A 25411-nucleotide genomic window follows, 5' to 3' on the forward strand; every position below is an offset into this window, starting at 1 on the left:
TACTACTAATGATACAGACTAACACTAGTACTACTATAGATACAGACTAACACTAACTACTATAGATACATAGCGAACATAATACATACTACTATAGATCAGACTACTATAGATTACAGACTAACACTACTCTATAGATACAGACTAACTACTACTACTATAGATACCGACTAACACTTTATCTATAGATACAGACATAACACTACTACTATAGATACATACTACTATAGATACAGACTAACACACTACTATAGATACATAATACTATAGATACAGACTAACACTACTACTTAGATACAGACTACATAGATACAGACTAACTACATTAACTAACATAACTACTATAGATACAGACTAACATATACTATAGATACAGGACTAACACTACTACTATAGATACAGACTAACTCTACTACTATAGATACAGACTAACACTACTACTGTAGATTACAGTTAACACTACTTACTATAGTACAGGACTAAATACTACTATAGATACAGACTAACTCTACTACTGTAATACAGACTACTATAGATACAGATAACACACTACTACTTTGTAGATACCATACTACTATAGATACAGACTAAACTCATACTACAGTAGATACAGACTTACATAATAGATACAGACTAACACTACTACTGTAGATACAGACTACTATAGATACAGGACTAACATCTACTACTGTAGATACAGAACAATACTATAGATACAGACTAACAACTACTACATAGATACAGACTAACTCTACTACTAAGATACAACTTCTACTATAGATACATACTACTATAGATACAGACTTACACTACTTACTATAGATACATACTAACTCTACTACTATAGATACAGACTAACACTACTACTATAGATACAGACTAACCACTACTACCTATAAGATACAAGACTAACACACTTACTACTATAGATACAGACTAAACCTACTACTATAGATACAGCTAACACTACTACTATAGATACAGACTAAACACTACTACATATAGATTACAGATAACTCTACTACTATAGATACAACTATACTAACACTATACATAGATAGATACATGAATTAACACTACTACTATAGATACAGACATAACACTACTACTATAGATACAGACTAACACTACTACTAATAATACAGACTAACACTACTACTATAGAACAGACTAACACTACTACTATAGATACAGACTAAACACTACTACTATAGATACAGACTACATATCATAATACACTACACTAACTACTATAGATACACTAACTCTACTACTATAGATACAGACTAACACTACTATATACGATACGATAAACTATCTACTACTAATAAGATAACAGACTAACTCTACTACCTAATAAGATACACTACTACTTATAGATACAGACTTAACATCTACTACTATAATACAGACTAACTATACTAATAATACAGACATAACTCTAACTACTATAGATAACACTAACACTTACTATAGATACAGACTAAACATTACTACTATAGATACAGACTAAACCTACCTACTATAGATACAACTAACACTACTACTATAGATACAGACTAACTCTACTACTATAGATACATAACTATATAATACAGATTACACTACTATATGATACATACTAACTTACTACTATAGATACAGACTAACACTACTACTATAGATACAGACTAACACCACTACTACTATAGATACAGACGTAACTCTACTACTATAGATACAGACTACTATAGAATACAGAACGACTTCTACTACTGTAGATTCAGACTAACCATTACTAACTACTTAGATACAGACTAACACTACTACTAATAGATAACAGACTAACATACTACTATTAGATACAGAACTAACACTACTACTATAGATACAGAACTACTATTTAGCAATACTAGACTGACTCTACTACTATAGATACAGACATAACATACTACTATAGATACAGGACTAACTACTCTATTAGATACATACTACTATAGATACAGACTTAACAACTACTACTATAGATACAGATACTAACTCTACTACTATAGATACAGACTAACAACTACTACTATAGATACAGACTAACACTACTACTATAAGAATACAGAACTAACTCTACAAACATAGATACATTTACATAAGTACAATAACACTACTACTGATAGATACAACTAACTCTACTACTATAGATACAGACTAACACTACTACTATAGATACAGACTAACCTACTACTATAGTACAACTAAACTACTACTATAGATACAGACTAACACTACTACTATAGATACAGACTAACTCTACTACTATAGATACAGCATAACTCTACTACTATAGTATACAGACTAACACTACTACTATAGATACAGACTAACCTCTACTACTATAAATACAGACTAAACTCTACTACTATAGATACAGACTAACACTACTACTATAGATACAGACTAACTACTACTATAGATACAGACTAACTCTACTACTATAGATACAGACTAACTCTACTACTATAAGATACAGACTAAACCTACTACTATATACAGACTAACACTACTACTATAGATACAGACTACACACTACTTAGATACAGACTACTATAGATACAGACTAACACTACTACTATAGATACAACTACCTACTACTTTAAACAGACTAACTCACTACTATAGATACAGACTAACATCTACTACTATAGATACAGACTAACACTACTACTATAGATACAGACTAACACTACTACTATAGATACAGACTAACTCTACTACTATGATACAGACTAACTCTACTACTATAGATACAGACTAACTCACTACATATAATACAGACTAACCTACTACTATAGATACAGACTAACACTACTACTATAGATACAGACTAACACTACTACTATAGATACAGACTAACACTACTAACTATAAGATACAGACTACTATAGATTAACAACTAACTCTACTACTATAGATACAGACTAACTACTACTACTATAATACAGACTACATAAGATACAGACTAACACTACTACTATAGATACATACTAACTCTACTACTTTAGATTACAGGACTAAACTACTACTACTATAGATACAGACTAACACTACTACTGTAGATACAGACTAACACTACTACTATAGATACAGACTAACACTACTACTATAGATACAGATTAACACTACTACTATAGATACAGATTAACACTACTACTATAGATACAGACTAACACTACTACTGTAGATACAGACTACTGTAGATACATACTAACACTACTTCTGTAGATACATACTACTATAGATACAGACTAACACTACTACTATAGATACAGACTACTATAGATACATACTAACTCCACTACTATAGATACAGACTAACACTACTACTATAGATACATACTAACTCTACTACTTTAGAGACAGACAGCCAGGTGGACCCGGAGTTAAGTTGCTTACCACATCCCCACTACTGTATATGGACTTAATTACAGTCATTTCATGTACAGCTATGAATAATCCAAACTAGATAACATAGGATCGGGTGAAGGGTAACAACAAATGTAAACCTAGTTATCTGACAGACACAGTTGTCTCTGTTAACATTTGTCTGTGTTTGTATATCCATTGAAGTTTTTCTTTGTGTGTGTGTGATAGGGAGAGCCAGGCTTCGGGCTGCCAGGTCCCCAGGGCTCACCAGGCTTGCCCGGAGATAAAGGATTCCCTGGGCCCAAAGGAGACTCTGGTTTCCCTGGCAACCCCGGCTTGCCAGGACGATCCGGCCTTGATGGCGGCCCTGGTGCCAAAGGTACGGTTCCAACTTCTGATGGCGTGGTCGGCTGGAGTTTGGCGCTTAGAAACGCTGACGTAGTGGGTTTGATTCCCACATCGGTCACCTAATGTATACTGATTAAGTGTGTGTCAGTGGTTTCGAATTAAAGTCATTTTTAAGATGACTATGTTATTATATACTCTCTTCATACATCAACAATATCATACTATAATCTAGGCAAATTCTTTCTGTGATGATTTTTACAGACACAGATTAAGCTTAGTTCTAGACTTAAAGCATGCTCAATGGAGAATCGTCAATAAAAATTATCCTTACAGAAATAGAGTATTTTATTCGCAAGCTAGTTAGTTGGTATTGCTATATTGTGTGGTCTGTACCTGTCTGTCTCCCAGGTGACTCTGGTATCCCTGGTAGACCCGGAGCTCGTGGCCCTCAAGGATCACCCAACATCGGCTCTCAGGGTGTCCCCGGCCCTGTCGGACCCCCAGGACCTATGGGTCCTCCAGGTAAGCCTTATAACAACAAACAGAACAGAGCTGACTGTTGACTAGCTGATTGATTAGAGATGGATAGTGTTTGAGTCTGATATTGAGATTAAGATTGCTAGCATTGATTGAGATTTGAGATTGATAGAGATGAATTCTGATAGATATATTGATTGGAGATTGAGTGATAGAATTTGATTGAGATTGGTAGCAATTATATGTGGTTGCAGCAGACCTTCTAGTATCACCATATTGTAGATGCAATGCTAAGAATTGTTATCATATTAAACGTATGCAAAAGGAAAACCCATGTAATATGTATATTTATGCTGCATTTTAAAATACATAGTTATCTTGTTGTTTTTACCAGGTTATCTTGTGTTTGAGATGACTGAATATGTGTTATCCAGAATGGATTGTCTGAGTCACACAGTGTTATGTGCATGGTCACCCAAAGGTCTCTTATATTAATGTTAATGATGTATCTCAGTGGGCTGGCTATGTGGTTCAAGCTATGTTGTCACACTAGTTATTACGCAGGTAACACCACCCCACTGCAAGGCTTTTGAGCACCAAAGGGTTTGCAAACAGTTTGTAAGTGGTTCACCTGTAAAGGGTTTATTTGTTGAGCACTGAATGACGTCAACATGGCGATAGCATGTCTCTATGGGTGATCCTGTCTCAGAGATGGAACATCAGACGGTAACCGTACCCTGATCTTGGGAATTCTCTCTTTCTTCGTCTTCTCACCTCACAACAATCTTTTTCTATTCTTCTTTTGCGTGTTGTCGATGTCTCTTTGGCGAATTCCACACGTTTGGCTGTCAGCTATCACCCAAACGCACAATTCCACACGTTTGGCTGTCAGCTATCACCCAAACGCACAATTCCACAAGTCTACCTTTCCTGTATTTGTTCTCCTCACTCTTAAACACAATTTACCTTTCTGGTTCAAGCCAAAACCTCACCAATAACTTCACACTGTCCTCTACCTGGCTAGTACACAAAACAACGTACTAACCAGTCACCTCCACCCAGGGCTCAGTTCTGAAGGCTCTTTCCTCATGTATGTCATGTTGGATAGACCTAGAGCATCCCCCCCCGTCCCCACATCTCTTTCTCCAATCCGCTCCATCAGCTCCATTTTGAACATTTGCCCTGCTTACCTGCCGCTCTCTGAACTCATGACCTCAAGGCGAGAAAGGTATTGTACCGCAGCCTATCTGAACTGAAGTCTCTTTTTGGCAGCTGATTGGTTCATTGGTACTGTATTTCTGTGTGATTGGTTGATTGYTTTAGGGACTGTACTTCTGTTCTGCGTGACATTACTCCAGCTATGAGGTAGTGATATACAATTAGGTTATTTTATTCTGGACTGACATATGGGACCTTTACAATGTGTTGAATAGTCACTAGATTRCACTAGCACTACAAGTCAAACTCAAAAAGCTTTATTGTCCTTCAAATTTCCGTAAGACAGAATTTTTTTGTTTTTTGCATTTGACAAAATGGACTTTCTGTGATGTCATATWTGAGGGACAGATGCTGATCAGAAAGTGAGAATCTGTCCTGACACTGTCCTTGATCCTCGGCGTTGCAGGATACTCAGGCAACAATGGAGAGAAGGGAGACTCCGGTCTTCCTGGCCCGGGCATTACAGGYTTGCCAGGAGACAGAGGAAGTCCCGGTTTCCCCGGCAGCCCCGGGGGAGGTGGACCTCAGGGTAACCCCGGTGGTCCTGGCCGCGATGGAATACCTGGCCTGCCTGGTAAGATAATGTCAACCATTTCTGATCTATGGCAGATTTAACCCAGGAGCCCAAATCTGATATTTTGTTCAATTATTGGTCTTTTGACCAATTGGATCAGATCTTTTGCCAATAATTAGGCAAAAGATCAGAATCAGAGTTTTACACAGACAGACCAATTCTGATCTTTTGACCAATTAATGGCAAAAAATCGGATCTGATTGGTCAAAAGACCATTAGTGGCATAAGATCAGAATTGGGCTGCCTGTGTAAACACAGCCTATATGTCTGTTTCAGTCCATTTCCCTTTATAGTGCACTACTTTTGATAAGAGCCCTGGTCAAAAGTAGTGGGAATAGGCTGTCATTTGGGACGCATGCTCTGACTTCCAGTAAAGACCCAAAGTAACCTGTGTTGATGGCAGGAGGCCAGGTCAGAGTGTGTAAACCTGTGTTGATGGAGGAGGCCAGTCAGAAGATGTGTAACAGTGTTGATGGGCAGGAGGCCAGTCAGAAGATGTGTAACCTGTGTTGATGGCAGGAGGCCAGTCAGAAGATGTGTAACATGTGTTGATGGGAGGAGGCCAGTCAGAAGATGTGTAACCTGTGTTGATGGAGGAGGCCATCAGAAGATGTGTAACCTGTGTTGATGGAGGAGGCCAGTCAAAGATGTGTAACCTGTGTTGATGAGAAGATGCCAGTCAGAAGATGTGTAACTGTGTTGATGGAAGATGCCAGTCAGAAGATGTGTAAACTGTGTTGATGGAAGATGCCAGTCAGAAGATGTGTAACCTGTGTTGATGGGAAGATGCCAGTCAGAAGATGTGTAACCTGTGTTGATGGAGATGCCAGTCAGAAGATGTGTAACCTGTGTTGATGGGAAGATGCCAGTCAGAAGATGTGTAACCTGTGTTGATGGGAAGATGCCAGTCAGAAGATGTGTAACCTGTGTTGATGGGAAGATGCCAGTCAGAAGATGTGTAACCTGTGTTGATGGGAAGATGCACTCAGAAGATGTGTAACCTGTGTTGATGGGAAGATGCCAGTCAGAAGATGTGTAACCTGTGTTGATGGGAAGATGCCAGTCAGAAGATGTGTAACCTGTGTTGATGGGAAGTGCCAGTCAGAAGATGTGTAACCTGTTGTTGATGGGAAGATGCCAGTCAGAAGATGTGTAACCTGTGTTGATGGGAAGATGCCAGTCAGAAGATGTGTACCTGTGTTGATGGGAGATGCCAGTCAGAAGATGTGTAACCTGTCTCCTCTCTCTCTATTTTGTTTTTATTTTCTGTTTGACGTGTTTGACTGACTGTCTACATATTATGCCTGTTGCTCCATCTCTGACTTCCAAAAAGGTGCTCATTTTTTTCAATGTCCCCAACCTACCTCTCTGTCTTTCAACAGGTGGTAAAGGAGACATGGGTGTAATGGGAACTCCTGGATCTCTGGGATCCCCTGGCAACCCCGGAGGGCCCGGCTTCCCTGGACCTAAAGGCAGCTACACACACACATGCACACACACACACATGCACACACACACACATGCACACACACACACATGCACACACACATGCACACACATAAGCACACACACACACACAAGCGCACACACACGCACACACACACACACAAGCACACACCTAAAGGAACTGCTACTATATAGACCATGGAGTCGTAGGACAGCAGTCGCAATAGATCCACATCTGACCAAGATCACACAGATGCCAGGTCTTACAATCAAACAAACTAGTCCTAAACATCTGCTGCATTAGCTATAAGGAACCCACACACACACATAAACACACACGTGTTAGTACTGTACGTGTCTTGGGTAATAGACCCTCTGACCCTGAGTGTCTCCTTCCTCCAGGTGACGATGGTTTCCCAGGGCGACCAGGTGGGACCGGCAGTCCAGGTCTGAAGGGAGACAGAGGAGACCCCGGTCTCATAGGACTCCCCGGTCCCAGCAACACTCCCCCTTCAATCAAGGGAGCCAATGGAGATGTAGGAGAACCAGGTACGTCTGTTTGTCGGTCAGTCTTTCAATCTATCTATCTGTCATGATCATAATGACTATAAAATGCAGGATTTTAGTAAATAAAAGGGTGCCCAATGGTGCTCCACTGGGCACTCTCATAACAAATCTAGGCACCTCTGCAAGCGTTATGAATGTAGACGTTCTCCCCAGTGTAGATGAAAGACTTACACTCAGCAAAGATGGATGCCCAACTCTTGTTTAATATATTTACTGCTATTACTGAAACAGTGTCCTGTCTGTCTGTCTGTCTAACCATTCTGTCTCTGTGCTGTGTAGGTTTGCGAGGTCAGCCGGGTCAGAAGGGTATTTTCGGTCTCCCTGGAGACGCTGGTATATCAGGACAGGATGGAAGACCTGGGTTACCTGGACCTCAAACAGGCTATAGTACAGTCATCCTATAATACAGTCATCCTATGAGTACAGTCATCCTAAGTAAGTATCCTTAGTCTATCCATTAAGTAGTTTATACAGTCATCCTAGAATTACAGTCATCCTATAGTACAGTCATCCTATAATACAGTCATCCTATAGTACATTCATCTTATAGTACAGTCATCCTATAGTAAAGTCATCCTATAGTAGTCATCCTACCTAGAGATCTTTCTTGATAATGTTTCCTGTTGACTTCAATGTGCTGTTCACATATTAATTATTTCATTATTAGTGTCTTGCATCTTCAGATACGCCCAACCAACATGGGCTTATAAAATACATATGTCTCAAGTTGTCATTGAGCACCAGAATGTTCTCCAAAATGTCCTCTACTGAATAATCATTCCTAACATCCTCTTTCCCTTGTGCTCAGGTCCCAAACGAGACCTCTAATGTCATGTATTGATTATTTACTATTCTTTACGTAATATCTCCAGGTCCCAAAGGAGACATGGGTATCCCTGGAGTATCCGGCTCACCAGGAAGCCAAGGACTTAAAGGCAACATGGGAGATATGGGCTTCCCAGGTGGGTGTCAGCCAGCCGATAACCCCATATCCCCACCATTACCATCATGTTGTATAACCTCATATCATCACCATCATGTTGTATAACCTCATATCATCACCATTATGTTGTATAACCTCATATCATCACCATCATGTTGTATAACCTCATATCATCACCATCATGTTGTATAACCTCATATCATCACCATCATGTTGTATATCCCTATCACACAGTTCCTCATATCATCACCATCATGTTGTATATACCTCATATCATCACCATCATGTTGTTAACCTCATATCATCACCATCATGTTGTATAACCTCATACCCATCATCCATCATTGTTGTATAACCTCATACCATCACCATCATGTTGTATAACCTCATACCATCACCCATCATGTTGTATAACCTCATCATCACCATCATGTTGTATACCTCATATCATCACCATCATGTTTGTTAACCTCATATCATCACCATCATGTTGTATTTAACCTCATACCATCACCATCATGTTGTATAACCTCATACCATCACCATCATGTTGTATAAACCTCATACCATCACCATCATTTTGTATTAACCTCATACCATCACCATCATGTTGTTATAACCTCATATCATCACCATCATGTTGTATAACCTCATATCATCACCATCATGCTTGTATACCTCATACCACACCATCATGTTGTAACCTCATACCATCACCATCATGTTGTATAACCTCATACCATCACCATCATGTTGTATAACCCATACATCACCATTACACATGTTGTATAACCTTCATATCATCACCATCATGTTGTATAACCTCATCATCATCACCATCATGTTGTATAACCTCATTACCATCACCATCATGTTTGTTATTAACCTCATACCATCACCATCATGTTGATAAACCTTCAACCATCACCATATCATGTTGTATAACCTCATATCATCACCACATTTGGTATAACCTCATACATCACCATCATGTTGTATAACCTCATATACAATCACATCATGTTGTATAACCTCATATCCATCACCATCATGTTGTCATACACCCTCATAATCATCACCATCATGTTGTATAAACTTCATACTCATCCACCATCATTTGTATAACCTCATATCATCACCATCAATGTGTATTAACCTCATATCATCACCATCATTGTGTATAACCTCATATCCGATCACCATCATGTTTGTAATAACCTCTTTATACCTCATTCACCCAATCATGTTGTATAACTCAATCATCACCATCATGTTGTATAACCTATTACCATCCACCATCATGTGTATACCTCATATCATCACCATCTGTTGTATAACCTGCATACCATCACCATCATGTTGTAAACCTCTATCATCACCATCATGTTGTATAACCTCATACCATCCCATCATTGTATACCTCATTACCATCACCATCATGTTGTATAACCTCAACATCACCATCACCATCATGATGTAACCTCATATCCACTCTGCACCACCATGGTTTGTTTATTCTCTTGTCACTTTTATATTTTATTCACCGAAATGCAATAAATAATTTTAAAACGTGTATAAACCCCTTAGACTCTGCCACTCTCACCATCAACACTCCTTTTGATATTAACCCATTATGAATTCTTACGCCTGAATCATTTTCTGTGTCCAGTAGTTCTTGTAACAGTTTAGTTGATGAAAATAGATTTGTTGTCAGTGAACTGATTGATTACGGTTGTCAGTGAACTGATTGATTAGTGTTGTCAGTGAACTGATTGATTAGTGTTGTCAGTGAACTGATTGATTAGTGTTGTCAGTGAACTGATTGATAGATGAATCACAGTTGGAGTGTTGTGAATTAACTCTATTTGGCCAACTGCGCTAATCTTATTGTCCATTTTATGATGATGTCACAGGACCCACAGGAGCGAAAGGAACTCCAGGCCAGCTAGGTCGGTCGGGCGTACCCGGCAGTTCAGGAGCACCAGGGTTCCCCGGAGCTAAAGGAGACCCAGGTTCCCCCGGATTTGGTGCCACAGGAGCTACAGGTCCCAAGGTATGGAAATGACTTTGGAACCGCATAGAACCATGGGTTCCTTTATGCTTGAATCTTTATCTCTCCAGGTTTAGATTAGTTATTTGAGTATTTTGTAGTGAACTGTCTACTAAATATGAATGAGATTTGTAATATATAGAAAAGTGCTATATTGATGTAGTTGTTATCTTTATTATCAGTAGTTGTCGAGCTAGTACTGTTAGTTTTACTTTCAATATTAGATAAATGAATTCTCTATCTATAATGTAACTTTATTCCACTCTCTCTCTCTCTCTCACACACACTCTCACACTCACACACTCTCACACACAGGGTGAGCCCGGTCGGTCGGGATTCCCCGGACAAAATGGAGAGAAAGGAACTCCCGGAACACCAGGTCTTCCAGGGTTTCCCGGCGGCCCCGGAGCCAAAGGCGACCCCGGCCTCCCAGGATTCCAAGGTACGCTTCCGGTAACTAACGGTTATGGTGCTAACCACCAGTGCTGTACAGTGGGAAAACCAGGAATAGTGTCTTCATGTAAAATCCATTTACCTTTGTCATTAAATCTGTCCGTCTGTCTTTGCGGTAATTCATTTAGGTTCTCCCGGTATTCCCGGGCCTAAGGGTCTGGACGGTACCCCTGGTAACCCCGGTCCCGCCGGAGGCCCCGGGCGACCGGGAGAGAATGGCCGTGCCGGATCACCTGGGTTCCCAGGCGACAAGGGTCAGGCAGGCCGCGACGGAATCCCTGGACCAGCGGGAGTCAAAGGAGACCAAGGTAGGTGGCGTAGTCACACGAGATAACTACATTACCCATGATACAGTTCTCGTCACTGAGTTGTTCTTATCATGGCGATATTACGCAGAAAGACCATGTACTTGTATAAGGGTATAACTATTCTCTTTCAAATCTCTTTGAAAATTATGATTCTTCCAAAATGTGTTATATAATAGTTGGATGTCTAAATCTCACTCCTCTTTTTTCCCATGATCTTCTTCTCTTCCAGGTCTTTCTGGTTTCGGCGGCCCCGGTTCTCCTGGTCTCCCAGGGTCACCAGGTGAGAGTCACACCACTTGATTGTACCCACCATACAGACACCATACACACATCATACACACACCACACATACTATACACACCATACAGACACCATACACACATCATACACACACCACACATTCCATACACATCATACAGACACAATACACACAGCATACACACACCASACACACCACGCACACCACAAAACTCTACTACTACTACTACTGCTACTGCTACTGCTGCCACCTCTACTACTACTACTACCACTACTATACTACTACACTACTACTAACTACTATACTTATCACAAAAAACTACTACACTACTACTACTACAATACTACTACTTACTGACTGACTATACTACTACTATACTACTACTACTACTACTACTACTACTACTACTACTACTACTACTCACGACACTACTACTACTTATATATAACAACTACTACTACTATACTACTAACTACACTCTACATCGACCAACATCCTACCATCAACACTTCTCCCCCCACAACACCAAATGTTCAATGTTTCAGTTTGCTGTATTTATTTTGTATATACTGTTGTATAATGTTTGTATTCCGTTTGTATCTGTCTTTACAATTTGTCTATTGCTGGCAGCACCAATTCACTGAGTCAATTCACTGCTACTGCTACTGCTACAAATGCTATTGCTGCTGCTACTACTACTACTACTACTACTACAACCATACTAAAACTACTGCTGCTACACTACTATTGCTACTGACTGCTGCTACTATACTGCCTACAACACTACTGCTGCTACACTACTGCTACTACTACTAACAACCACTGCTAATACTACTGCTGCTACTATACTCTACTACTACTACTACACGCTGCTACTACATACTACTGCTGGTACTACAACTACTACTGCTGCTACTACAACTTACTACTTACTACTACTACTATACTACAAACCACTACTACTACTATTTTTACTACAACCACTACTGCTTTTCTACAACCACTACTACTTCTACTAACAACCACTACTACTACTAGTACTACAACTACTACTACTACTACTATTTATACTACAACCACTACTACTACTCACTATATTTACTAGCAACAACTGCTACGACTATCTTTTACTACAACCATACACTTTTACTACACCACTACTACTACAACCACTAACTACTATCTTACTACCTACTACACACACTACTACTTTTTACTACATACCCTCTACTACAACTACTACTACTATACTATATACACAACCACTACTACTTTTTACCAACCACTACTATTTTACTAACAAACTACTACTACTACTACTACAACCACTTACTACTTCACCTACAACTACTACTTACTACTACTACTACTGATACCACTACTACAACCTACTACTACTACTACTATACTACTATACAACTATCTAACTACTACTACTATACTGACCACTCTACTACTACTTACACTACTTCTACTACCACTACTACTACTCAACTTTTACTACAACCGACTACTACTCTTACTACACACCACTACTATTCTACTACAACCACTACTACTACCTACGACTACTACTACTACTACTACTACTACCAACTACCTTCTAGCTACTACTTACTATACTGACTACTACTACTACTACTACGACCACTACTACTACTACGACCACTACTACTACTTATACTATAACTACTACTACTACTACTACTACTACGACCACTACTTATACTTATACTATAACAACTACTACTACTACTACTTATACTATAACAACTACTACTACTACTTATACTATAACTACTACTACTACTACTACTACTACTCTACATCGACCAACATCCTTCAATCAACACTTCTCGCTCACAACACCAAATGTTCAATGTTTCAGGTTTGCTGTATTTATATTGTATATACTGTCTGTATAACGTTTGTATTCCGTTTGTACTCTGTCTTTACAATTTGTCTATTGCTGGCAGCACCAATTCACTGAGTCAATTCACTTAGTCAATTTCCAGGTATGTGTAAATGTACTTGGCGAATTAAAGTGATTCTGAAATGACCCTGTGTGGTTGCCGTCTGTACCCTCCAGGTGCTAAGGGAGATTTTGGCGCCCCTGGTCTTCCGGGTAACCCTGGGTTCCCTGGTCAGAAGGGAGAGATGGGCTTTCCCGGCCAACCTGGGTCCCCCGGGAGCATCGGGCCCCCTGGTGGCCCAGGTGTGGCCCTCCAGGGGCCCAAGGGTAACAGTGGATCCCCCGGCCCCCCTGGAAGAGGAGGTATGTTATGAATCGATCACTCCATCACCTGATAACCAACGTTACTGCCTGGTTTTCTGGCCATTTTGAAGTGTAGAATGTCCTGGTTGGTGTATGTTACAGTTAATATTTWAAAAAATGTATTGAGTCATGGACTGGGAAGGACATTAGATAGATAGATACATAGATAGGATTCAGACTCCTTGAATGTTTCCACATTACAGCCTTATTCAAAAGTTGATTAAATCGTTTTTTTCCCCTCATCAATCTACACACAATACCTTTTTACCTTTTTAGAAATGTTTGCTTATTTATAAAAAATGTAAAACTGATATCACATTACATAAGTTTTCAGACCCTTTACTCAGTACTTTGTTAAAGCACCTTTGGCAGCGATTACAGCCTTGAGTCTTCTTGGGTATGACGCTACAAGCTTGGCACACCTGTACTTGGGGAGTTTCTCCCATACTTRTCAGCAGATCCTCTCAAGCTCTGTCAAGTTGGATGGGGAGTGTCGCTGCACAGCTATTTTCAGGTATCTCCAGAGATGTTCAATCAGGTTCAAGGACATTCAGAGACTTGTCTTGAAGCCACTCCTGTGTTTTCTTGSCTGTGTGCTTAGTGTCGCTGTCCTGTTGGAAGGTGAACCTTCACCCCAGTCTGAGGTCCTCAGCACTCTGGAGCAGCTTTTCATCAAGGATCTCTCTGTACTTTGCTCTGTTCACCTTTTCCTCGACCCTGACTAATCTCCCAGTCCCTGCCGCTGAAAAACATCCCCACAGCATGATGCTGCCACCACCATGCTTCACCGTAGGGATGGTGCCAGGTTTCCTCCAGACGTGACGCTTGACATTCAGGCCAAAGAGTTCAATCTTGGTTTCATCAGACCAGAGAATCTTGTTTCACATGGTCTGAGAGTCATTTAGGTGCCTTTTGGCAAACTCCAAACGTGCTGTCATGTTCCTTTTACTGAGGAGTAGCTTGATTGGTGGAGTGCTGCAGAGATGGTTGTCATTCTGGAAGGTTCTCTTATCTCCACAGAGGAACTCTGCAGCTCTGTCAGAGTGACCATCGGGTCACCTCTGATTGCTCAGCTCTAGGAAGAGTCTTGGTGGTTCCAAACTTCTTCCATTTAAGAATGAGGCCACTGTATTCTTGGGGGCCTTCAATGCTGCATACATTTTTTGATACCCTTCCCCATATCTTTGCCTCGACACAATCCTGTCTCGGAGCTCTACGGACAATTAATTTGACCTCATGGCTTGGTTTTTGCTCTGACATGCACTGTCAATTGTGGGACCTTATATATAGACAGGTGTGTGCCTTTCCAAATCATGTCCAATCATTTGAATTTACCACAGGTGGACTCCAATCAGTTGAAGAAACATCTCAAGGATGATCAATCGAAACAGGATGCACCTGAGCTCAATTTCAGTCTCATAGCAAAGGGTCTGAATACTTATGTTAATAAGGTATTAATGTACATGTTTATATATATTATTTTTTTACCCCCTTTTTCACTCAAATTTCGTGATTTCCAATTGTGATCCAATTACGATCTTGTCTCATCGTTGCAACTCCCCAACGGGCTCAGGAGGCGAAGGTCGAGTCATGGCGTCCTCCGAAACATGACCGCGCTTCTTAACACCCACTRGGTTAAACCGGAAGCCAGCTGTACCAATGTGTCAGAGGAAACAGCGTTCAACTGACGCCCAAAGTCAGTCTGCAGGCGTCCCGCCGCCTCAAGGAGTTGTTAGAGTGCGATGAGCCAAGTAAAGGCCCCCCCGGCCAAACCCTCCCCTAACCCGGACAACGCTGGGCCAATTGTCCGCCGCTCTATGGGACTTGCGGTCACGGCCAGTCGTGACACAGCCTGGGATCGAACCCAGGTTTGTAGTGATGCCTCAAGCACTGTGATGCAGTGCCTTAGACGCTGCGTCACTCGGGAGACCTATTTTTTATACATTTGCTAAAAAGTTTTTGCTTTGTCATTGTGGGGTATTGTGTGTAGATTGATGGGGAACATTTTTTATTTAACCATTTTAGAATAAAGGCTGTAACATAACAAAATGTAGAAAAGGGGAAGGGGTCTGAATGCTTTCCGAATGCACTGTAGATAGATAGATTATTGAAAGATACTCACTCTGACATGTGGCATACACCCCCCCCCCCACACACACACACACACACAACCAACCCAGCCAAATCCAGGTGAAAACCAGGCAGCAAACTATGCCTAACTGACATACTGCAGTTGTGCGAATTCTTCATGTTAATCCCATTGATTTGCATGAGCCGTGAACCTCTTTGTCAATCACCACTGGTCCCAGATCAGCTATGTCACTGAGCACAAACACACACATTCACTCAAATCACCATCGTCGAACTGCATTGTACACACTGAGCACTGACCCAAACCAACCGATTGTATCACCACCACCACCACCATGCACATTGCAAGCAAACTTACCCCACCCCTCTAGCCTATTACTGTGAAATGTTAGGGTGTGCTGCTACCACACACCAATCAGTGTGTCTCTCTCACCGCCGGGGTTGAGAGAGACGCCCAATGTCTACGTTCTCCATCCATCTATCCATCCATCTGTTTGTTGTTCATACTTGCATCCCCTCATCCCCTCCCCCTCTCGGTTGCAGGGGAACGGTTCCTGATCTCTTCATCTCTGCTGTGTGTGTCCTGTTGATGWCTGTGTTTGTCTAATTACGTTAGATTGGTGTGATGCAGTTGAGCCAGAGTCAAAACTGTAACAGTTTTAACTGTGTTATATTAGTAAGGGGAGAAACTAGCTTATCTTTAACTAATGCTAATGTTAAACTAACGTTTTGGGGAATGAATCTCGAAACAAGAAAGACCACCATTAACTACAGTATAAAGTGAATTGATTATTATTACGGACCATTAGTTAAAAATGTATTGCAAGTTTCAACTAAACATTTTGAGTGTAGATGTCAGCTATAACATGGACCCTGACTGTATACTGCACTTAAGACTGAGAAGGTTTGTCTGTGACTCGTCTGTGTTTCTGCCACAGTGATCTGTATCTGTCGCTCCACTGTCCTGCACGGGCCATGTGTGTCCAAGTACACCTGAATCACAACGCCAGCCTATAGCACAGAGTTGGACTAACTGGGCTCAGTTCAAACAATTTAACATGATTTAATTTGAGATTTAATTCCAAATCCCTATACATAGTCACATTGATAATGTGTCTAAAAGAGGATTGCTATAGGTCTATAATCCTCTATGCCAGCAGTATTCAACTCTGACTCTACGAAGTCCGGCGCCTGCTGGTTTTCTGTTCTACCTGATAATTAATTGCACCCGCCTTGGTGTCCCAGGTCTAAATCAGTCCCTGATTAGAGGGGAACAATGAAAACACAAAGTGGATCTGGCTTCCAGGTCCAGAGTTGAGTTTCAGGGGTCTATAGCATTCTATTCAATTTCCTCAAATCACTATCTCCTTACCACCTATAGCTGTACTAGAAAATACCTCCCAAAAGTATCTTGTATTAGAGATCTAGTTACACATACAGGTAACTGCCAAAATAAAGGAAACACCAACATGAAGCGTCTTAATAGGGCGTTGGGCCAACACAAGCCAGAGCAGCTTCTCTGCACCTTGGCCTAGATTCTACAACTGTCTGGAGCTCTATCGGAGAGATGCAACAAATTCCATCATTTGGTGTTTTGTTTGACGGTGGTGGAAAACGCTGTCTCAGGCGCTGCTCCAAACTCTCCCATAAGTGTTCAATTGGGTTGAGACCTGATGACTGAGACGGCCATTTCATATGGTTTACATCGTTGTTCAGGCTCATCGAACCATTCAATGACCGGTCGTGTCCTGTGGATGGCGGTATTGACCATMGTAGCCAAAATAATGGCCTGCCCAGCATTTATATACATGCCGCTAAGCATGATGGGATGTTGATTGCTTAAATAACTCAGGGATCACACCTGTGTCGAAGCACCTGCTTTCAATATACTTTGTATCCCTKATTTTCCATTATTTAGGCAGTTACCTGTATTTACTTTCTATTAATAATATTATATCAAGCATTATTGAGCCCAGTAATACTAGCCCAGCTCGGTGTGTGACTAGCGTCATCCCCATATAGTGTTGAGCGCGATGACATGTACTTCCTGTTTCCTGTGGCTTGGCTCCACCCCCTGTGGTGTGGCCCCGCCCCCTCTGATGACACGCGTGTCCGTGACCAGGTCCCTCAGGTCATAGTTCCAGTACCCAGGCTTCTGTCCTACTGCATGTTCTCCTGACCTAGAACAAAATGTTGAACTATTTAATCTCACTGTGACCCTGTTCTGGAAAACAAATCTAGAACATTTGACTGCGCTGTGTGTTCTAAGTGTTGCCAAATGATCTTGGATCTCTTGATTTGATAAATTACTTTCTTCCCTTAATTTCTGATCATGCCTTTTTTACTCCTGCTAATCTCAATTTTCCTCTGAGTACTCACACTGGTCAAAGAACCTTAACTAAAAGGACGTAACTTTTGCTAGAATGTTTTCATATGTTTCGTCTTTAAATGTGGTAACAGACTGAGATTTTGTAAAACAAACCATGTTTAGAAATAATCAAAACCTTTTTTAGCAACCACAATTTCTGATGATAATTTGAATGAATAATATGTTGGTTATTAACACATAAACTTCTAACACTAAATACAGTAATTGTGTTAAACTTGGAATTGACTCATTTGGTGATTAAGTAGTTGATCAACATGAATTTAGCATTATGTCGTGTAAGATAATATAGAGATGTGTTAGCATTTTCTCCATTATCGTTAAATACTTTAAGAACTGACACTATTTAGCTTTCCCTTTCAAACTATTACAAATACTTCCGTTTCATCATATATGTACACAGCCAAACCCCAAGCAGGTATTAATTGAAATGAAATAACGATATTGAAAATAAGCTGCATAAGATTTGACTTCTTAAAACAGTTCATTTGGTTTTCCATTGAGATCTGGCTGTGTCAGATGCTAGTTATCCTGTGTCTATGCTAACTCTTGTTTTCCCCCTGCACATTCTGCCGCACTGCTGCTATACAGGGAATTCTGGGATACTTAGGTCCTCCAGGTTAGACTCCATGGTGTTTGATGATGATGACCACTGTTGTTCTGTTGTGATAATACTGATCTGTGTTCATATTGAATAGCGGCCATTTTTGTTAGCCCTGGTCCCTGATCCGTTTGTGCTCTTGCCAACTCCATTGCATTATTGGAATGATAGCACAAAGAGACCGGCACTCGCTAGCGTTTTGTTGGATTGGGTACGACTTTACCACGTTGCTGATTTTCTAACCACTTTTAATTTCCCAGGATGGGAAGTGTAGCCTAATAAAGAACTGTAGGCTACACATAAACTGTACACACACAAGAATACACCCCAAAATAAACTAAACACACTTGAACACACACACACTCCATCCCCCCCCCCCCCCCCCCCCCCCCTTTTGTACTGTATTTCATTACCAAAGAGGATGCTGGGAGGAGCTATAGGAGACGGGCTCATTGTATGGATGGGTATATGAATGGAACGGTATCAAACATTTGGAATCCACTTATCTTGACTCCGTTACATGTATTCCTTCCACGCAATTACAATGAGGCCGTCCTCCTATAGCTCCTCCCAATAGCTTCCTTATTCCATACTGTATTTTAATGGTTGTATGTATAGTAGCTATACAGCTACAGTGAAATTTGAAATGGGTTTGGTGTTTTCAATAAACAACTGTATTACAACAGGTTAGTACAGTAACCATAGAGATGGATCAGATAGTGTTATACAGTAACCATAGAGATGGATCAGATAGTGTTCAGATAGTGTTCTACAGTAACCATAGAGATGGATCAGATAGTGTTCTACAGTAACCATAGAGATGGATCAGATAGATCTAGTTTGAACTCTATGGTTACTAATATTGTTTTTTGTTATAATGTCAGGTTGAGTTGTTTGTTATCTCTGACCTCTGATCTCTGTGTGTGAAGGTCCTCCTGGCCCCGAGGGTCCCCGTGGCCCTGGGGGCAGCGGAGGGACCAAAGGTGAGAAGGGAATCCCTGGATTATCCGGATCCCCTGGTTTCCCCGGAGCGAAGGGAGAATTGGGATCGCCCGGATTCCCAGTAAGGAACCAAACAACTTAGATCCATAGATATTGATAGCAGGATGAATTCCATTTCAATCATGGACCAAATTGCTTTCATTGATCCTCTACTCTCAAATATAGATCCTAACCCGGGGAAAGGGGCTATGGGTTGGTTTGGGATTYTGTGAAGTAAATTAGAATTCCATCTGGGATTGTGATGTCACATGACCCATGCCCCTATCATGTAACCAGGGTATTCCTGGCCCTCCTGGTGGCAGCGGGCTGAAGGGAGACATCGGACTTCCCGGCGTACCCGGATTCCCAGGTAAACGAGTAACAGCATTATTACATACGTTTACATTAGCAAAAACATTGACATTGTCAACACTGACGTTAATTCTCTTCACTCCTTCCCTCTCCCTCTCTCCTTCCTCTCTCTCCATTCCTTCCCTCTCCATCTCTCCTCCCTCTCCCTCTCTCCCCCTTCCCCCTCTCTCTCTCCACTCCTTCTCTCTCTCTTTTTCCTCCCTCTCCCTCTCTCCTCCTCTCTGTTTCCACTCCAGGACTAAAGGGAGAATCTGGAAGGCCTGGATCATCCGGTCTACCTGGAGATCCTGGAGATCCTGGTCCTGCTGGTGAGTCTAGTGTTGCATCCTAAAGGAGAAACACCAGAAAGATGAATGGCTAAAAGCAGTGGGTGTCTGTTAGCGATCTCACACACACATACACACATACACTCTGACCTCCGTCTTTGTTAACTCCAGGAATCCAAGGTGACCCAGGTGTCGCTGCGTCCCCCATCCCACTGAAGGGAGAACGTGGCCCCCCTGGCCCTTCAGGTCTGCCAGGCAACCGTGGCTCCCAAGGACCTCCCGGACAGGAGGGACGCTCAGGTCATTGGACTGTCACACCCAGTGTCTGTTTGACACAGGACTTAATTTATAAAGCTGCAGTTAGCTTCGTTTTACCAGAGAAGGCTTAAAGCTGCAGTTAGCTTCGTTTTACCAGAGAAGGCTTAAAGCTGCAGTTAGCGTCGTTTTGCCAGAGAAGGCTTAAGGCTGCAGTTAGCTTCGTTTTGCCAGAGAAGGCTTAAAGCTGCAGTTAGCTTCGTTTTGCCAGAGAAGGCTTAAAACTGCAGTTAGCTTCATTTTGCCAGAGAAGGCTTAAAGCTGCAGTTAGCGTCGTTTTGCCAGAGAAGGCTTAAATCTGCAGTTAGCTTCGTTTTACCAGAGAAGGCTTAAAGCTGCAGTTAGCGTCGTTTTGCCAGAGAATGCTTAAAGCTGCAGTTAGCTTCGTTTTGCCAGAGAAGGCTTAAAGCTGAAGTTAGCTTTGTTTTGCCAGAGAAGGCTTAAAGCTGCAGCTAGCTTCGTTTTGCCAGAGAAGGCTTAAAGCTGCAGTTAGCTTCGTTTTGCCAGAGGCTTAAAGCTGCAGTTAGCTAGTTACTGGAGGAAGCTAGTTTTCCCCTCAAACGGAGACCACTCACTGAGTCCTCTGGTCTGTTTCAGGTCAGCCTGGTCAACCAGGGGACCCCGGTCCTGAAGGACCGCCAGGATTCAGTGGAGCCTTCGGCCGCAAGGGAGACTCTGGACCCGCCGGACAGCCAGGTAAGATTGCCATCTTGCTCAGGTCCATAGAACACAAATAATGGTTCAAAGCTCCTGAACTACATACTGTATGTTACACAGACTTAACCTTCCATCTTGCTCAGGTCCTTCGCCTTGCTCAAGGGCACAGCAACAGATTTTTCACCTAGTCTGCGCAGTGATTTTAACCAGCAGCCTTTCGGTTACTGGCCCAATGCTCTTAACCGCTAGGCTACTTGTCGCCCAGACCTAACCTTCCATCTAGCCTARGAATAATGTTTAAAATCTCATGGAGTACATATTCTATGTTACACAGACCTAACCTTCCATTGTGTATGTCAGTCATTTATTATTGTGTATATCAGTCAGGTATCATTCTGTATATCAGTCATGTACAGTGCCTTCGGGAAATATTCAGACCCCTTGACTTTTTTCATATTTTGTTGCGTTACAGCCTTTTCTAAAATTGATTAAATATATATATATTTTTTTGCAATCTAGACACAATACCCCATAATGACAAAGCGAAAAACATGTTTTTAGAAATGTTTGCAATTTCAAAAATCAAACAGAAATATCTTATTTATATAAGTATTCTGACTCTTTGCTATGATACTCTAAATTGAGCTCAGGTTCATCGTGTGTCCATTGATCATCCTTGAGATGTTTCTACAACTTGATTGGAGTCCACCTGTGGTACATTCAATTGATTGGACATTTATTTTTAACCTTTATTTAACTAGGCAAGTCAGTTACGAACAAATTCTTATTATGTCGTTCAGGGGCAGAACGACAGATTTTGACCTTGTCAGCTCGGGGATTCGATCTTGCAACCTTCCGGTTACTAGTCCAACGCTCTAACCACTAGGCTACCTGCCGCCTGACATGATTTGGAAAGTCACACACCTGTCTGTATAAGGTCCCACAGTTGACAGTGCATGTCAGAGCAAAAACCAAGCCATGAGGTCGAATTACTTGTCCATAGAGCTCCGAGACAAGATTGTGTCGAGGAACGGATCTGGGGAAGGGTACCAAAATATTTCTGCAGCATTGAAGGTCCCCAAGAACACAGTGGCCTCCAACATTCTTAAATGGAAGAAGTTTGTAACCACCAAGACTCTTCCTACAGCTGGCAGACTGGGCAGACTGGTCAAACTGCGCAATCGGGGGAGAATGGCCTTGGGAGGGGAGGGGACCAAGAACCCGATGGTCACTCTGACAGAGCTCCAGAGTTCCTCTGTGGAGATGGGAGAACCTTCAAGAAGGACAACCATCTCTGCAGCACTCCACCAACCAGGCCTTTATGGTAGTGGCCAGACAGAAGCCAGTCCTCAGTAAAAGGCACATGACAGCCCGCTTGGACTTTACCAAAAGGTGACTAAAGACTCTCAGACCATGAGAAACAAGATTCTATGGTCTGATGAAACCAAGATTGAACTCTTTGGCCTGAATGCCAAGCATCACGTCTGTAGGAAACCTGGCACCATCCCTACGATGAAGCATGGTGGTGGCAGCATCATGCTGTGGGGATGTTTTTCAGCGGCAGGGACTGGGAGACTAGTCAGGATCGAGGCAAAGATGAACAGAGCAAAGTACAGAGAGATCCTTGATGATCCTCTCCACTACTGTCCCGTCGATGTGGATAGGGGGGTGCTCCCTCTGCTGTTTCCTGAAGTCCACAATCATCTCCTTTGTTTTGTTGACGTTGAGCGTGAGGTTACTTTCCTCACACCACACTCCGAGGGCCCTCACCTCCTTCCTGTAGGCCGTCTCGTCATTGTTGGTAATCAAGCCTACCACTGTAGTGTCGTCCGCAAACTTGATGATTTAGTTGGAGGCGTGCATGGCCATGCAGTCGTGGGTGAACAGGGAGTACAGGAGAGGGTTCAGAACGCACCCTTGTGGGGCCCCAGTGTTGAGGATCAGAAGGGTGGAGATGTTGTTACCTACCCTCACCACCTGGGGGCAACCAGGTCTGCCAGAGCAACCAGTTCTGCCAGAGCAACCAGTTCTGCCAGAGCAACCAGGTCTGCCAGAGCAACCAGTTCTGCCAGAGCAACCAGGTCTGCAAGAGCAACCAGTTCTGCCAGAGCAACCAGGTCTGCCAGAGCAAACCAGAAATAGTTTGGCCAAATGATACTCCATGCTGGAACCATTTATTAAAATGGATTCATATTAATATCAATCATACTCATATTAATGTTGTTATTATTATTGTACCCTTTGTCTCCTATATCTCTCCTAGTCCATTCATATCAATACATAGCTCAAGAAGTGTCAAATAAACTAAAATCAAGTAAACTATAGTATTGTTCATTAAGTGTATTGAGTTGTTTAATGTCCGTTCTATCCCCTGTTCGCAGGTCAGCGTGGGTACCCAGGTCCCACTGGTTCAGATGGTCAGCAGGGCCCCCCAGGTAACCCCGGCTCAGCCTCTGTGACCCATGGCTTCCTGATCTCGAGACACAGCCAAGCTGATTATGTCCCTACCTGCCCCGAAGGGACCAGCCTCATCTACGACGGATTCTCTCTGCTCTACGTACAGGGCAACGAGAGGGCACACGGACAGGACCTAGGTAAGACACACACACACACAGAGTAATGAGAGGGCGCACAGACGTGACCTGGGTAAGGATGGAGACTGGAGATACACGATGACATGCATGAACATAGATGGTTGTTGTTGTGAGAGAAGCAACTTACAGTATTAACCTCAAATCTTCTCTTCACTTATTTTTTCCTGTTTTCTCCTGTTCCCTTTCCTCCCCTCCCTCTTTCCTCTCCTCACTCCCTCTCTCGTCTCATTGGTCAGGTACTGCTGGTAGTTGCCTGCGTCGGTTCAGCACCATGCCATTCATGTTCTGTAACATCAACAACGTGTGTAACTTCGCCTCCCGTAACGACTACTCCTATTGGCTGTCTACACCCATGCCCATGCCCATGAGTATGGCCCCCATCACAGGAGAAGGCATCAAACCTTACATCAGCAGGTAGGGAGGGAGGGAGGGAGGGAGGGGAAAGATACAATAGGGGACTATGATTTGATAACGTCTAAGGGTGTTTTCACACTTGGTCCAATTGAGATTTTTTTTTGTGAACTCAGTCCATTTTTTTAGTGCAGGGTAAACACTCCAAGTGAATTCAGACCCTCAAAAGAACCCCTGAAGCTGAGACAATCTCGAGAGGTGGTCTGAGATCGGTTCGCTTGATTAGGGCAATGTGAAAACAAAGCACCCCAGGTTCGCTGGTCATTATTCCTGCACCACACACTAGACTACCGCAACACTGTTTCCCCTGACATAACCCCTCACACTAGACTACTGNNNCACTGTTTCCCCTGACATAACCCCTCACACTAGACTACTGTACCACTGTTTCCCCTGACTTTTCAATACTAGTTAAGGATACTA

At 42.0% G+C, this 25411-nt stretch overlaps 1 protein-coding gene across 1 annotated transcript in view; it reads left to right on the forward strand.

The window, feature by feature from the left end:
• LOC112072736 (collagen alpha-5(IV) chain-like) overlaps nucleotides 1–25411 on the forward strand; it is a gene marked incomplete at its 5' end in the record, with an annotated part of 60653 nt that overhangs the window by 29304 nt on the left and 5938 nt on the right. The window contains 19 exon segments of the mRNA XM_070439907.1: nucleotides 3623–3775; nucleotides 4153–4266; nucleotides 5846–6013; nucleotides 7396–7485; nucleotides 7862–8008; nucleotides 8306–8407; nucleotides 8899–8988; nucleotides 10883–11022; nucleotides 11335–11461; nucleotides 11601–11780; nucleotides 12010–12060; nucleotides 14129–14314; nucleotides 20322–20455; nucleotides 20671–20743; nucleotides 20982–21053; nucleotides 21183–21311; nucleotides 21924–22022; nucleotides 24365–24577; nucleotides 24814–24991. Coding sequence (XP_070296008.1) covers nucleotides 3623–3775; nucleotides 4153–4266; nucleotides 5846–6013; nucleotides 7396–7485; nucleotides 7862–8008; nucleotides 8306–8407; nucleotides 8899–8988; nucleotides 10883–11022; nucleotides 11335–11461; nucleotides 11601–11780; nucleotides 12010–12060; nucleotides 14129–14314; nucleotides 20322–20455; nucleotides 20671–20743; nucleotides 20982–21053; nucleotides 21183–21311; nucleotides 21924–22022; nucleotides 24365–24577; nucleotides 24814–24991 — 2446 coding nt within the window.

This window comes from Salvelinus sp. IW2-2015, unplaced genomic scaffold (assembly GCF_002910315.2).
Source record: "Salvelinus sp. IW2-2015 unplaced genomic scaffold, ASM291031v2 Un_scaffold2017, whole genome shotgun sequence".
NCBI lineage: Eukaryota > Metazoa > Chordata > Actinopteri > Salmoniformes > Salmonidae > Salvelinus > Salvelinus sp. IW2-2015.